Source organism: Oncorhynchus clarkii, chromosome 1, assembly GCF_045791955.1.
Source record: "Oncorhynchus clarkii lewisi isolate Uvic-CL-2024 chromosome 1, UVic_Ocla_1.0, whole genome shotgun sequence".
Classification (NCBI taxonomy): Eukaryota; Metazoa; Chordata; class Actinopteri; order Salmoniformes; family Salmonidae; genus Oncorhynchus; species Oncorhynchus clarkii.
Genome location: NC_092147.1, coordinates 31838183 through 31850355, shown reverse-complemented (window position 1 = coordinate 31850355; position 12173 = coordinate 31838183). Strand labels below are relative to the sequence as shown.

Here is a 12173-nt window from a genome sequence, read left to right as displayed (position 1 = left end):
ACATATTCAATCAATCCCTATACCAGTCTGCTGTTCCCACATGCTTCAAGAGGGCCACCATTGTTCCTGTTCCCAAGAAAGCTAAGGTAACTGAGCTAAATGACTACCGCCCCGTAGCACTCACATCCGTCATCATGAAGTGCTTTGAGAGACTAGTCAAGGACCATATCACCTCCACCCTACCTGACACCCTAGACCCACTCCAATTTGCTTACCGCCCAAATAGGTCCACAGACGATGCAATCTCAACCACACTGCACACTGCCCTAACCCATCTGGACAAGAGGAATACCTATGTGAGAATGCTGTTCATCGACTACAGCTCGGCATTCAACACCATAGTACCCTCCAAGCTCGTCATCAAGCTCGAGACCCTGGGTCTCGACCCCGCCCTGTGCAACTGGGTACTGGACTTCCTGACGGGCCGCCCCCAGGTGGTGAGGGTAGGCAACAACATCTCCTCCCCGCTGATCCTCAACACTGGGGCCCCACAAGGTTGCGTTCTGAGCCCTCTCCTGTACTCCCTGTTCACCCACGACTGCGTGGCCACGCACGCCTCCAACTCAATCATCAAGTTTGCGGACGACACAACAGTGGTAGGCTTGATTACCAACAACGATGAGACGGCCTACAGGGAGGAGGTGAGGGCCCTCGGAGTGTGGTGTCAGGAAAACAACCTCACACTCAACGTCAACAAAACTAAGGAGATGATTGTGGACTTCAGGAAACAGCAGAGGGAACACCCCCCTATCCACATCGATGGAACAGTAGTGGAGAGGGTAGCAAGTTTTAAGTTCCTCGGCATACACATCACAGACAAACTGAATTGGTCCACTCACACAGACAGCATCGTGAAGAAGGCGCAGCAGCGCCTCTTCAACCTCAGGAGGCTGAAGAAATTCGGCTTGTCACCAAAAGCACTCACAAACTTCTACAGATGCACAATCGAGAGCATCCTGGCGGGCTGTATCACCGCCTGGTATGGCAACTGCACCGCCCTCAACCGTAAGGCTCTCCAGAGGGTAGTGAGGTCTGCACAACGCATCACCGGGGGCAAACTACCTGCCCTCCAGGACACCTACACCACCCGATGTCACAGGAAGGCCATAAAGATCATCAAGGACATCAACCACCCGAGCCACTGCCTGTTCACCCCGCTATCATCCAGAAGGCGAGGTCAGTACAGGTGCATCAAAGCTGGGACCGAGAGACTGAAAAACAGCTTCTATCTCAAGGCCATCAGACTGTTAAACAGCCACCACTAACACTGAGTGGCTGCTGCCAACACACTGACACTGACTCAACTCCAGCCACTTTAATAATGGGAATTGATGGGAAATGATGTAAATATATCACTAGCCACTTTAAACAATGCTACCTTATATAAATGTTACTTACCCTACATTATTCATCTCATACGCATACGTATATACTGTACTCTATATCATCGACGGTATCCTTATGTAATACATGTATCACTAGCCACTTTATACTATACTATGCCACTTTGTTTACATACTCATCTCATTTGTACATACTGTACCCGATACCATCTACTGTATCTTGCCTATGCTGCTCTGTACCATCACTCATTCATATATCCTTATGTACATATTCTTTATCCCCTTACACTGTGTACAAGACAGTAGTTTTGGAATTGTTAGTTAGATTACTTGTTATTACTGCATTGTCGGAACTAGAAGCACAAGCATTTCGCTACACTCGCATTAACATCTGCTAACCATGTGTATGTGACAAATAAAATTTGATTTGATTTGATTTGATAATTTACAGCTCTACAACATGTATGTGTGTGTTTGTGTGTATGTTGTGTGTGTGCACAGCAAATTGTCCAATGTAACATTTCTAGTGTTGATTCAGCAGTTAATATCACTCTATAAGAGTGTAAAATAACCCCCAGTGTTGGTGTTAATAACCAGAGTTATTGTTTTACACTGTAGAGAGTAAAACAGTCCCATCAAAACTACACCCATCATTACCATATTTTCTAGCATGCTCTAGTGCAGGCCAATTTTCTTTTGAGAAGTTTTAAATATCTGTGCTTTTGGATTGATTGATTGATTGATTGATTGATTGATTGATAAATGTTATGCAACACAAATATAAATAACATACATTTTTCTAAACTAATCCAATCGGTTAGTTATATTTATTGTGTTAGTTCCTGAAATGGTTGTTCCAGTTTAAATGGTTTAGATAGCCTTCTTATCAATTTTCCTAACCCTGACAGTCATTCTGAATGCAGGTTATGGGTGAATAAACTGTCGGATATCCTAATTCAGGCTGGATTCCAATAGGATTTACACATCACTTTGCATGCCAGCTTAATGTGACTTGCAGGCCTGATGTGGCCTGTAAACCAGGATTTTCATAACACCACTGAGTTAGGGTAAAATTAGGCCATCAAAGTAAGGCCTTGTGATGTTTTCTCACATAAACTACAATTGGAGTGAACAGTGTAGAATATTAGCAACCAGGAAATGAGATAGTGATATCTACATTGGCCACTTGCCCTGATATCCACGAGATAACAGAACCACAAAGTCAAAACAGCTTTTTTTGACAGCAGATGCCTGCCCGGTGGGAGAAATCAATAGGCGAATATCACAGCCAATCACAACACTGGTGGGTAAGTAATACTGTGAAACACTATCATTCCACTATTACTGCAGATATATTATGGACATTTTCTTAAATTACAATGCAAAAATGCAAAAAAAAACTATGTGTAGCACCTTTAATTACCAGCTCCTAATATCATGCTTGGACAACCTGGGATACAAATGCTAGTTGGTGGCATTGCTATTTGGCAGTCTCGGCCACATACGCTTATGGTACGTGGCCTTCAGATTGCAGGCCTGCTTAAGGGTAGAGCAAATCAACTGGCTAGGTACTGTCTCAACAGTTATGGGCAGGAGAAAGTGTGGAGGAGAAGGTGCTTTTTGTTTCCTTAATAAAGCTGCAATATGTAACTTTTTGGGCGACCCGACCAAATTCACATAGAAATTTGAGTTATAGATCTGTCTTTGTCATTGAAAGCAAGTCTAAGAAGTGGTAGATCGGTTCTATGTGCATCTTTTTCTATGCCTACAATTCTGAAGTTGAGTTTTTGCGTTTTTTACTTTTGGTTTTGTACGCTAGTTTCAAACAGCTGAAAATATATATTTTTGGTTTTGGAAAACATTTCACAGCGGTTTAGATGGTAAAATGATTCTCTACACTATACTTGCTTATTTTGTCACATCACTGGAAATTAGGCAAACTACTACTATGCACTGCATAGTGCATCTTCAACGACCTTTGAAATGTTTGAATCCTTTATGATGTAATGCTATTTGTGTATTCAAATGAAGTATTTTCAATGTGTGTATGTGTGTGTGTGTGTGTGTGTGTGTGTGTACCATTGATCCAGTAGTCCTCTGAGATCTCAGTGCGTATATAGTGCTGGTCAGGGGGCGGGCCCAGGGAGCGGGTGAAAGTTGTGTCTTTACCCAGGAAGTCTGATGCTGTGCCCGCATACAGGAATTGATCTGCAACCAATCAGACAAAAGGAGGGTTAGGCCTGTACCAATGATGATGGGGTCAAGTAAAACTGTAAATGTGAACCTATTAGAGTAACCAGATCAACTCAGATAAAAAGGAAGAAAGCAAACCTGAGCAAAAACAATTAGTCAATCGCTCTAAAATGTGCGTCATGCTTTCAGTGATATGACATTCTTTGGCAAAACCAGATTTCTGAAAGACGATATGCTGAGCAAATATGTTTCAATGAATCTAGCCTTGACAAAAATATTTCTAATAACTTAGGAGTTGGCTTAGTAGATGACAATGTCTTTCTTACCTCATCATAACAACACACACACCACACACCAACACACAAACACACACACACACACACACACACACACACACACACACACACACACACACACACACACACACACACACACACACACACACACACAGGGGATAGCAGAGAGAATCTTGAGGGGGATACTATGTGAGTGTTTATAGTTCCATGCCAAGTATAATTGTTTATTACATTCAGACAGAATTCTCCCTACAAGAGGGCTTTCCTTTTTTATTGTAGAGGGGTTTTGAACACCAGGACATGAGAGAGAAGGTGTTAGGGCTGAATGTGAGTGTAGAATGGTGTCAGGGTGGGGCTGAGTTGCTGTCAGTAGGTCTAGGTTAGTAAGAAGATAACATTATGATGGGGCGTAGTCTGACCTGTGAGTACAGAGGTGAAAGGTTGCCTGGGGTCGTAAGGACATTTCAGCCTCCCAGACTCCACTGTACCGGACAACAACTGGAACACACCCTCCTTAAGAGAAAGAGAGAGAGAGTGAGAAAGAGAGAAAGACTGTGTAAGTAAGCAGTGTGTGCTGTGTGTGTGAGTGTGTGTGTTCTCCCCGACTCTACCTCTCTGCGTCCTGAGATCTCAATGAAGGCACAAATGGGGTGGAAGGCTCCTGTCCCACAGGCGTACAGATGGGTGTGGTTATAGTTGTGGAGCACACGCACAAAATTGCCACACTCCAACTGAGAGTAAGAAGAAAGGAACCAAGAAGAGTAAGATATTTTTGGAATGTCATTTTTTACCCGAACAGTGATTTTATTGTCAATGTGAATTAAACAAGGCTTCAGGCTTTTTCCAGATTGTACTCACATGAGCACTCTTGCCGGCCAGTTTACACATCTCAACTCTGTCTCTGGGGGCTGGCCAGCTGATCTAGGAATAGATGGAAAGGGAGGTTTACATGACAGACAACACACCACAAACAATACCACTGATCCTGCATCAGAACCACACAACTCAAGACATAAGAACAAAGCATTACGTACAAAACCCTGACAGGAAACGTATGTCAATCAGACAGGAGTCAGCCTGTCCTAACAGTGATCTTAACCTCACTAGGGTAGGGGGCACTATTCTCCCCTCTGGATGAAAAACGTGCCCAAAGTAAACTGCCTGTTTCTCAGGCCCAGAAGATAGGATATGCATATAATTGTTAGATTTGGATAGAACACACTCTAAAGTTTCCAAAACTGTCAGAATAATGTCTGTGAGTATATCAGAACTTATATGGCAGGTGAAAACCTGAGGAATGTCCATCCAGGAAGTGCCATTATTTTGAAAGGGTGTTTTTCCTTTGAAACCCTATCCATCATGTAAAGGGTTATGAACCGGATTGCCTTGCCAATGGCTTCTACTAGATGTGAACAGTCTTTAGACATTGTTTCAGGCTTTTATTCTGAAAAATGAGTGAGAATGATAACATTTAGTCAGTGGATAGTGAGATGGTTCGTCTTTGTTTTTCTTTTATAATGACGACGCTATTGTCCGGTTGAAATATTATTGATTATTTAGGCTAAAAACAACCTGAGGATTGATTAGAAACATCGTTTAACATGTTTCTACGAACTTTACGGACACTATTTGGAATTTTCGTCTGCCCATTGTGACCGCATTTGCAACATTGGATTACTGAACAAAACGTGTCAACAAAATGGAGGTTTTTAGATATAAAGAGGGAATTTATCGAACAAAACAAACATTTATTGTGTAAGTGAGAGTCCCGTGAGAGCAACCATACAAAGATCAAAGGTAAGTGATTCATTTTATTGCTATTTCTGACTTTCGTGACTAATCTACATGGCTGCGAACTGTTTGTAATGTTTTGTCTGCTGATCGCTGTCCTCAGATAATCGCATGGTTTGCTTACGCCATAAAGCCTTTTTGAAATCTGACACTGTGGCTGGATTAACAACACGTTAAGCTTTAATTTGATGTATTGCATGTGTGATTCCATGAGTTAAATATTTATAGAATTTTTTTTGAATTTGGCGCTCTGCAATTTCACCGGACGTTGGCCAGTTGGGACGCTAGCATCCCACCGGCCCCAAATAAGTTAAGGGGGATAATGTTCTGTGTCCCTTGTACTGTATGTATACTGTATGTAGCTGATGTTCATACAAGTGTTATAACTGGTGTATCTTCTTAGCACGTTCACCCCTAACCCGCTACCAAGGAGCGACATCACTGGGGTTACACAGACTCCACACACCCCCCCCCACACATACACGCACTTACGTTAGCGAAATAGGATTCCATAATATTGCCTCGCTCCATGGAATTCATACAAGTCTTACGGCACATTACAGTACAGTATAGTACATTTCAGGTCTGGGCAAGAGAGGATTTTGTCTTGAGCTGGATTTGAGAAACCCAGTAACATAAATCCTATACCAACAATCAATCAATGCATTAGTTTCACAGCGGGAGGATTGGGTCACACTTGACTTCACAATCTGCAATGTACCTGGTATTCACTTAGAACTCGGCATATCATGTGGTTACTTGTTGATAACTTTGGAATTCATTGCAATAGCTACAATTTTTGCAGAAGGTACCACTTTGTCGCAGGTAAGTAAGGATTATGTTGAATTCCATTGTACCCATAGTGCAAATTCAATGTAGTCATAGTTGTAAATACCATGTTCTTACCAGCTGAAATAGGACAGTAAGATGTGTTGCAGACTAAGGAAAATGAGACACACCTGTAAATGTGCACTCTGTGTGTTGTCTGAGTGTGTCTAATGTTCTGTCTATCTTATTCCTAGCTCTATACTGAGTATACCAAATATTTTGACCTCAGAACAGCCTCAAATAGTCGGGGCAAGTGACATCAATAAGTGATCATATATTTTACCTGGATTCATCTGGTCAGTCCATGTCATGGAAAGAGCAGGGTGTTCTTAATGTTTCGTACACTCACATTCACACAGCTCTAACGCAGAACAATCTAGTCTAACTATCTGGCCAGTATCAGTATCAATGACCAGAAATCAACAGATAGAGAGCAGCACTCAGACTTACAACATCCCGATAAAGATCAAAGAAGCTTGACTCGGTCTGGCGCAGGGATCAAGCACAGCTGCATAAACAAACACTCACCTCTACTACAGCACATCTAAGCAGAGTATACCAAACATTAGGAGCATAATATTTAGTTTCACCCTCCACTTTGACCTCAGACCAGCCTAAATTCGTAGGGGCATGGAGTCTACAAGGTGTCGAAAGTGTTCCACAGGGATGCTGGCCCATGTTGACTCCAAAGCTTCCCACAGTTGTGTCAAGTTGGCTGGATGTCCTTTGGCTGGTGGACAATTCTTGACAAACACGGGGAACTGTCGAGCGTGAAAAACCCAGCAGCAGCATTGCAGCTTTTGACACAAACCGGTGTGCCTGACACCTACTATCATACCCAGTTCAAAGGCACTTAAATTATTTGTCTTGCCATTCACTCCCTGAATTGCACATGATCCATGTCTCAATTGTCTCAAGGATTAAAAATCCTTCTTTAACCTGTCTCCTCCCCTTCATCTACACTGATTGAAGTGGATTTAACAAGTAACATCAATAAGGGATCATAGTTTAACTGGATTCACCTGGTCAGTCTGTCACAGAAAGAGTAGGTGTTCTTAATGTTTTGTACTGAGTATATGTGTCCTATTTGCAGCTATGTGTGTGTGTGTGTGTGTGTGTGTGTGTGTGTGTGTGTGTGTGCGCGTGTGTGCGGTCTAGGTCAAAGTCAAGGTCAGCAGGTAGACAGCCTGATAGACAGAGACAGAGCACTGTGTTAATTGACTGGTGCTAATTCCATCCACTCTACAAACTCTGCCCACTACTACAATACACCACTGATTACGCTGCATTCCTCACAGATCCACTCCACATGGCTGTGTCAGTAGTCATGTGGAAGATATGTAGCACAAGCACAGTCAGGTTTAAATGACTACTTAAAGTTGGTATTTGGCATTTTATTAGGATCCCCATTAGCTGTTACAAAATCAGCAGCTCCTGTTCCAGGAGTCCACACAAAACATGAAACACAATACAGAATGACATAATACAGAACATCATTAGACAAGAACAGCTCAAGAACAGAACTACATCCATTTTTAAAAAGGCACATGTAGCCTAGAGATCAATGCATACACAAAAACTATCTAGGTCAAATAGGGGAGAGGCGTTGTGCCACGAGGTGTTGCTTTATCTGTTTTTTTAAACCATGTTTGCTGTTTATCTGAGCAATATGAGATGGAAGGAAGTTCCATGCAATAAGGGCTCTATATAATACCAGACACTTTCTTGAAGTCCCCAAATGTTCTAGATTTGGGGACTGTGAAAAGACCCCTGGTGGCATGTCTGGTGGGATAAGTGTGTGTGTCAGAGCTGTGTCTAACTTGACTATGCAAAAGACGTTAATTAACACATTAATGTTTCTTATAAAAAGAAGAAGTGATGCAGTCAGTCTCTCCTCAACTCTTATCCAAGAGAGACTGGCATGCATAGTATTTATATCAGCCCTCTGATTACAATTAAATGTGCCACTCTGTTCAAACTTGCACTGCCTTTCTTTCATTATTTTTTTGTTGTTGCATGAATACAATTTCTCACTGTTCAATTGTTGGCATTTCCTGCCTACGTTTGCGCACGTTGCCAATTAAATTAAAATAATTGGTAACATCAAATGGTTTTGTGATGAATAAGCCATCTGACGTGGATCTGATGTGGATTATATTTTTCCTGTAGTGTTTGTAAACACCCTGGTAGGTTGATTAATAACCTGAACCAGATTACAGGCACTGGTTACAGTGAGAAGCTTCCTCTTGAGTGGACAGCTTGATGAAAACCAGTCAATATTCAGGTCCCCAGGAAAGTAGACCTCTCAGTTTACATCACATACACTATAAAGAATTTCACACATACTATTTAGATACTGACTGTTAGTAATTGGTGGCCTATAGCATCACCCTAAAAGAAAATACTTTAGATGTGCCAAATGAACCTGCAACCACTTCAGTAACACTTGACATAAAATATTTTCTAAGCATTACAGGGATATGGCTCTGAATAGATACATCAACTCCTCCCCCATAAGCATTTCTGTCTCTTCTACAGATGTTATATCCTTGTATTGATACTGATGTATCATCAAATTAATTATCTGAGTCTCAGAAATGGGGCGGCAGGGTAGCCTAGTGGTTAGAGCGTTGGACTAGTAACCGGAAGGTTGCGAGTTCAAACCCCCGAGCTGACAAGGTACAAATCTGTCGTTCTGCCCCTGAACAGGCAGTTAACCCACTGTTCCCAGGCCGTCATTGAAAATAAGAATTTGTTCTTAACTGACTTGCCTGGTTAAATAAAGGTAAAATAAAAAAAAATAAAAAATGGCTAATATATGAATGTTATCTGATGTTAGCAAGTTATTGATTTCATGAATCTTATTTCTAAGGCTACATATATTAATATGGGCTATTTTCAGCCCTTTCTTGGAAAGCTTATCAGAGATGGGCATAATGCTGAAAAGAGCAGACCAAGCAAGAGAAAACAAATATACATTCAGCAGTCCATTAATCAATTGGTGTGTGTGTGTGTGTGTGTGTGTGTGTGTGTGTGTGTGTGTGTGTGTGTGTGTGCTGCGGGGTTGAGGCTACGAACCCATAGGGTTGGCTCAGATATAAGGATGGGAAACTAAATCTATAGAAAGTCTACACTTCCCTTGGATTTCCCTCGGAGTTACAAAGTGGGATTCAAATGGATTTAATTGCCATTTTTTTTGTCAACAATCTACACAAAATGCTCTTTAATGTCAAAGTGGAAGAACATTTTTAACATGTTTTAAAGATGAATGAAAACTAAAACACTAATATACATTGATTAGTTAAATATTCGCCCCCCTGAGTCAATAAGAAAAACCTTTAGCAGCGATTACAGTGGAGTCCTCTTGGGTAAGTCTAATAAGAGCATTGCACACCTGTATTGTGTAATGTTAGTCATTATTATTTTCACAATTCGTTCATCTCTGTCAAGGTGTTGGGGATCATGGCTAGACAGAAATGTTCAATTATTAACGACCATGCTTAAAGAGATATTAAAGAGATATTCAGTGTCTGATTTGTTCTTGTTACCAATCACTGTCCATCTATGTAGTTGAATCTGTGCTTGACATTCAATACTTGACTAAGGGACATTACAGATGTTGTATGTATGGGGGATAGAGGAAGTGGTAGCCATTCCAAAATTATGTTAATCCCTTTGACATTATGGAATATTCTGTGTAGATCAATGAAAAAAAAATACAATGAAATCTTTTTCCATCCCACTTTTTAACGACACAAAATGTGAAAAAAGTTCAAGGGGGTGTATACTTCCAACCTATAGGCAATGTAGCCGAGCCTATTGGAGAGAGTTGGGTGATTTCCTGCGTGAGTGTGCATGTCTGAGGTGTGGCAGTTTGTGTCTGCATGGGGTTATAGCTAGTCAGCTGTTAAGACTTGAGTTCTGCCCAGGGCTTTCCTTCCTTCTGCTGGAGAGAGATACTATACTGTCTCCTATAGGTCCAGCTCATACCCTTTTTTGCACAATCAGGCCAAATTATACTGTGTTGGCTTAGATATTATATAGGTGTAGCATACCTTCCTGGGGGCTCTACTGAGGTGGTCAGGGTCCAGTAGGTAAACTGAGTCTCTGGTTCCCAGCAGCAGCCTGCCTCTCTCCTCATCCAACAACACAGAGTGGGAATGGAGACCATCAGTAGGACTCAGGAACACTGATACACTACCACTCTGGACCAGCTCTGAGAGAGAGAGAGAGAGAGTCAAAACACACACAGGAATGCATACAGACTTTCATACACATATTCTGTGGCATGGAAAAAGGTTGGTTTGGTTCATCAAGACTTAATAGAATACACTTATATTAATGAACCTGGACACTATAAGCATAGTTTGGAGATACTTTTTCTAGACAGAGACAGGTTGTCTAGAAACAGGTCATGGATGCCTGCGTGTCTTGGCATGAGCTGAAACTGTCTCACTGTTCAACACCTTAACTGAGCGAAGAGAGTGAAAATCCTTCTGTGCGTGCATGCATGCGTGTGTGTGTACATGTGTGCGTGAGAGAGAGAGAGTAATGGTCATTGCTCATCACCTCTCCTACAAACACACAGAGACGTCAGAGTGCAGACTGACAGAAAGAGAAGCGAATGCATGGGCACGCTACACTCACATTACAATAAGGGCATAATGAGATATTACAGTGGGTTTTATCTTCAGACAGTGAAAGTGTTAAAGACACCAGGATAAACCGACCTCGACCCACAGTGTTACTGACTGGCTGTAGATGGAGAAGAGTGGGTTTGTCCTCAGTCGCCGACATACCTGCATCATTATCAATAACCCACCATCACCATTGTAACAGATCCCTGTCACCCCAACATATCCATACCTACAGTATACATCATCCATCATCTTCACTAAATCTCCAGACGGTTAAACTGATGTCACATGTCTGTCAAGACTAGGTTTAGATTAGACCCTGACCAAAATGACAGTTTGGGTTCCAGGGGGGGAAGCCTTCTGAATAGCTCTCATACAAACATATATTAAACCATGCACATCAATGCCTGCCCTCCACTCCTGAATATCTCCTGCTCATCCATGAATACATTCTTCTAGAGTGAGAGCGGAGCTTCAGAGACAGACCAGTGAGAGGTATGTATGCATGTCTTCACCATATCCATTCACCTGTCTCTAACCTATCTAATCTCCCCATAGGTCAAATGCAGTTAGAAACATGATGTTATGCACCACATACAAGACCATTATTCCTCCAACAAACATTTACAGTTGGCACTATGCATTCGGGCGGGTAGAGTTCTCCTGGTATCCTTCAAGTTCGTTGGACTGCCAGATGGTGAAGCATGATTCATCACGCCAGAGACCGCGTTTCCACTGCTCAAGAGTCCAGTGGCGGAGAGGTTTACACTCCAGCCGACGCTTGGCATTGCACCTCTTGATCTTAGGCTTGTGTGGAGCTGCTTGGCAATGGAAACCCATTTCATGAAGCTCCCGACGAACAGTTCTTGTGCCGACGTTGCTTCCAGAGGCAGTTTGGAACTCGGTAGTGAGTGTTGCAACCAAGGATTTTTACACGCTACGCGCTTCAGCCAGAGGCAGTTTGGAACTTGGTAGTAAGTGTTGCAACTGAGGATTTTTACACCCTACGCACTTCAGCACATGTGGCCTACCACTACTTGGCTGAGCTGTTGTTGCTCCTAGATGTTTCCACTTCACAATAACAG

General features: G+C 42.2%; 1 protein-coding gene across 1 annotated transcript in view; it reads right to left on the bottom strand.

Annotated features, from left to right (window-relative positions):
- The window catches only part of LOC139405866 (semaphorin-3D-like), a 69714-nt gene that overhangs the window by 37738 nt on the left and 19803 nt on the right, over nt 1-12173 (bottom strand). The window contains exons 3-7 of the mRNA XM_071148306.1: nt 10507-10667; nt 4691-4753; nt 4444-4563; nt 4252-4345; nt 3423-3551 (exon numbers count right to left, since the gene is read on the bottom strand). Coding sequence (XP_071004407.1) covers nt 3423-3551; nt 4252-4345; nt 4444-4563; nt 4691-4753; nt 10507-10667 — 567 coding nt within the window. The remainder of the gene's footprint in view (nt 1-3422; nt 3552-4251; nt 4346-4443; nt 4564-4690; nt 4754-10506; nt 10668-12173) is intronic.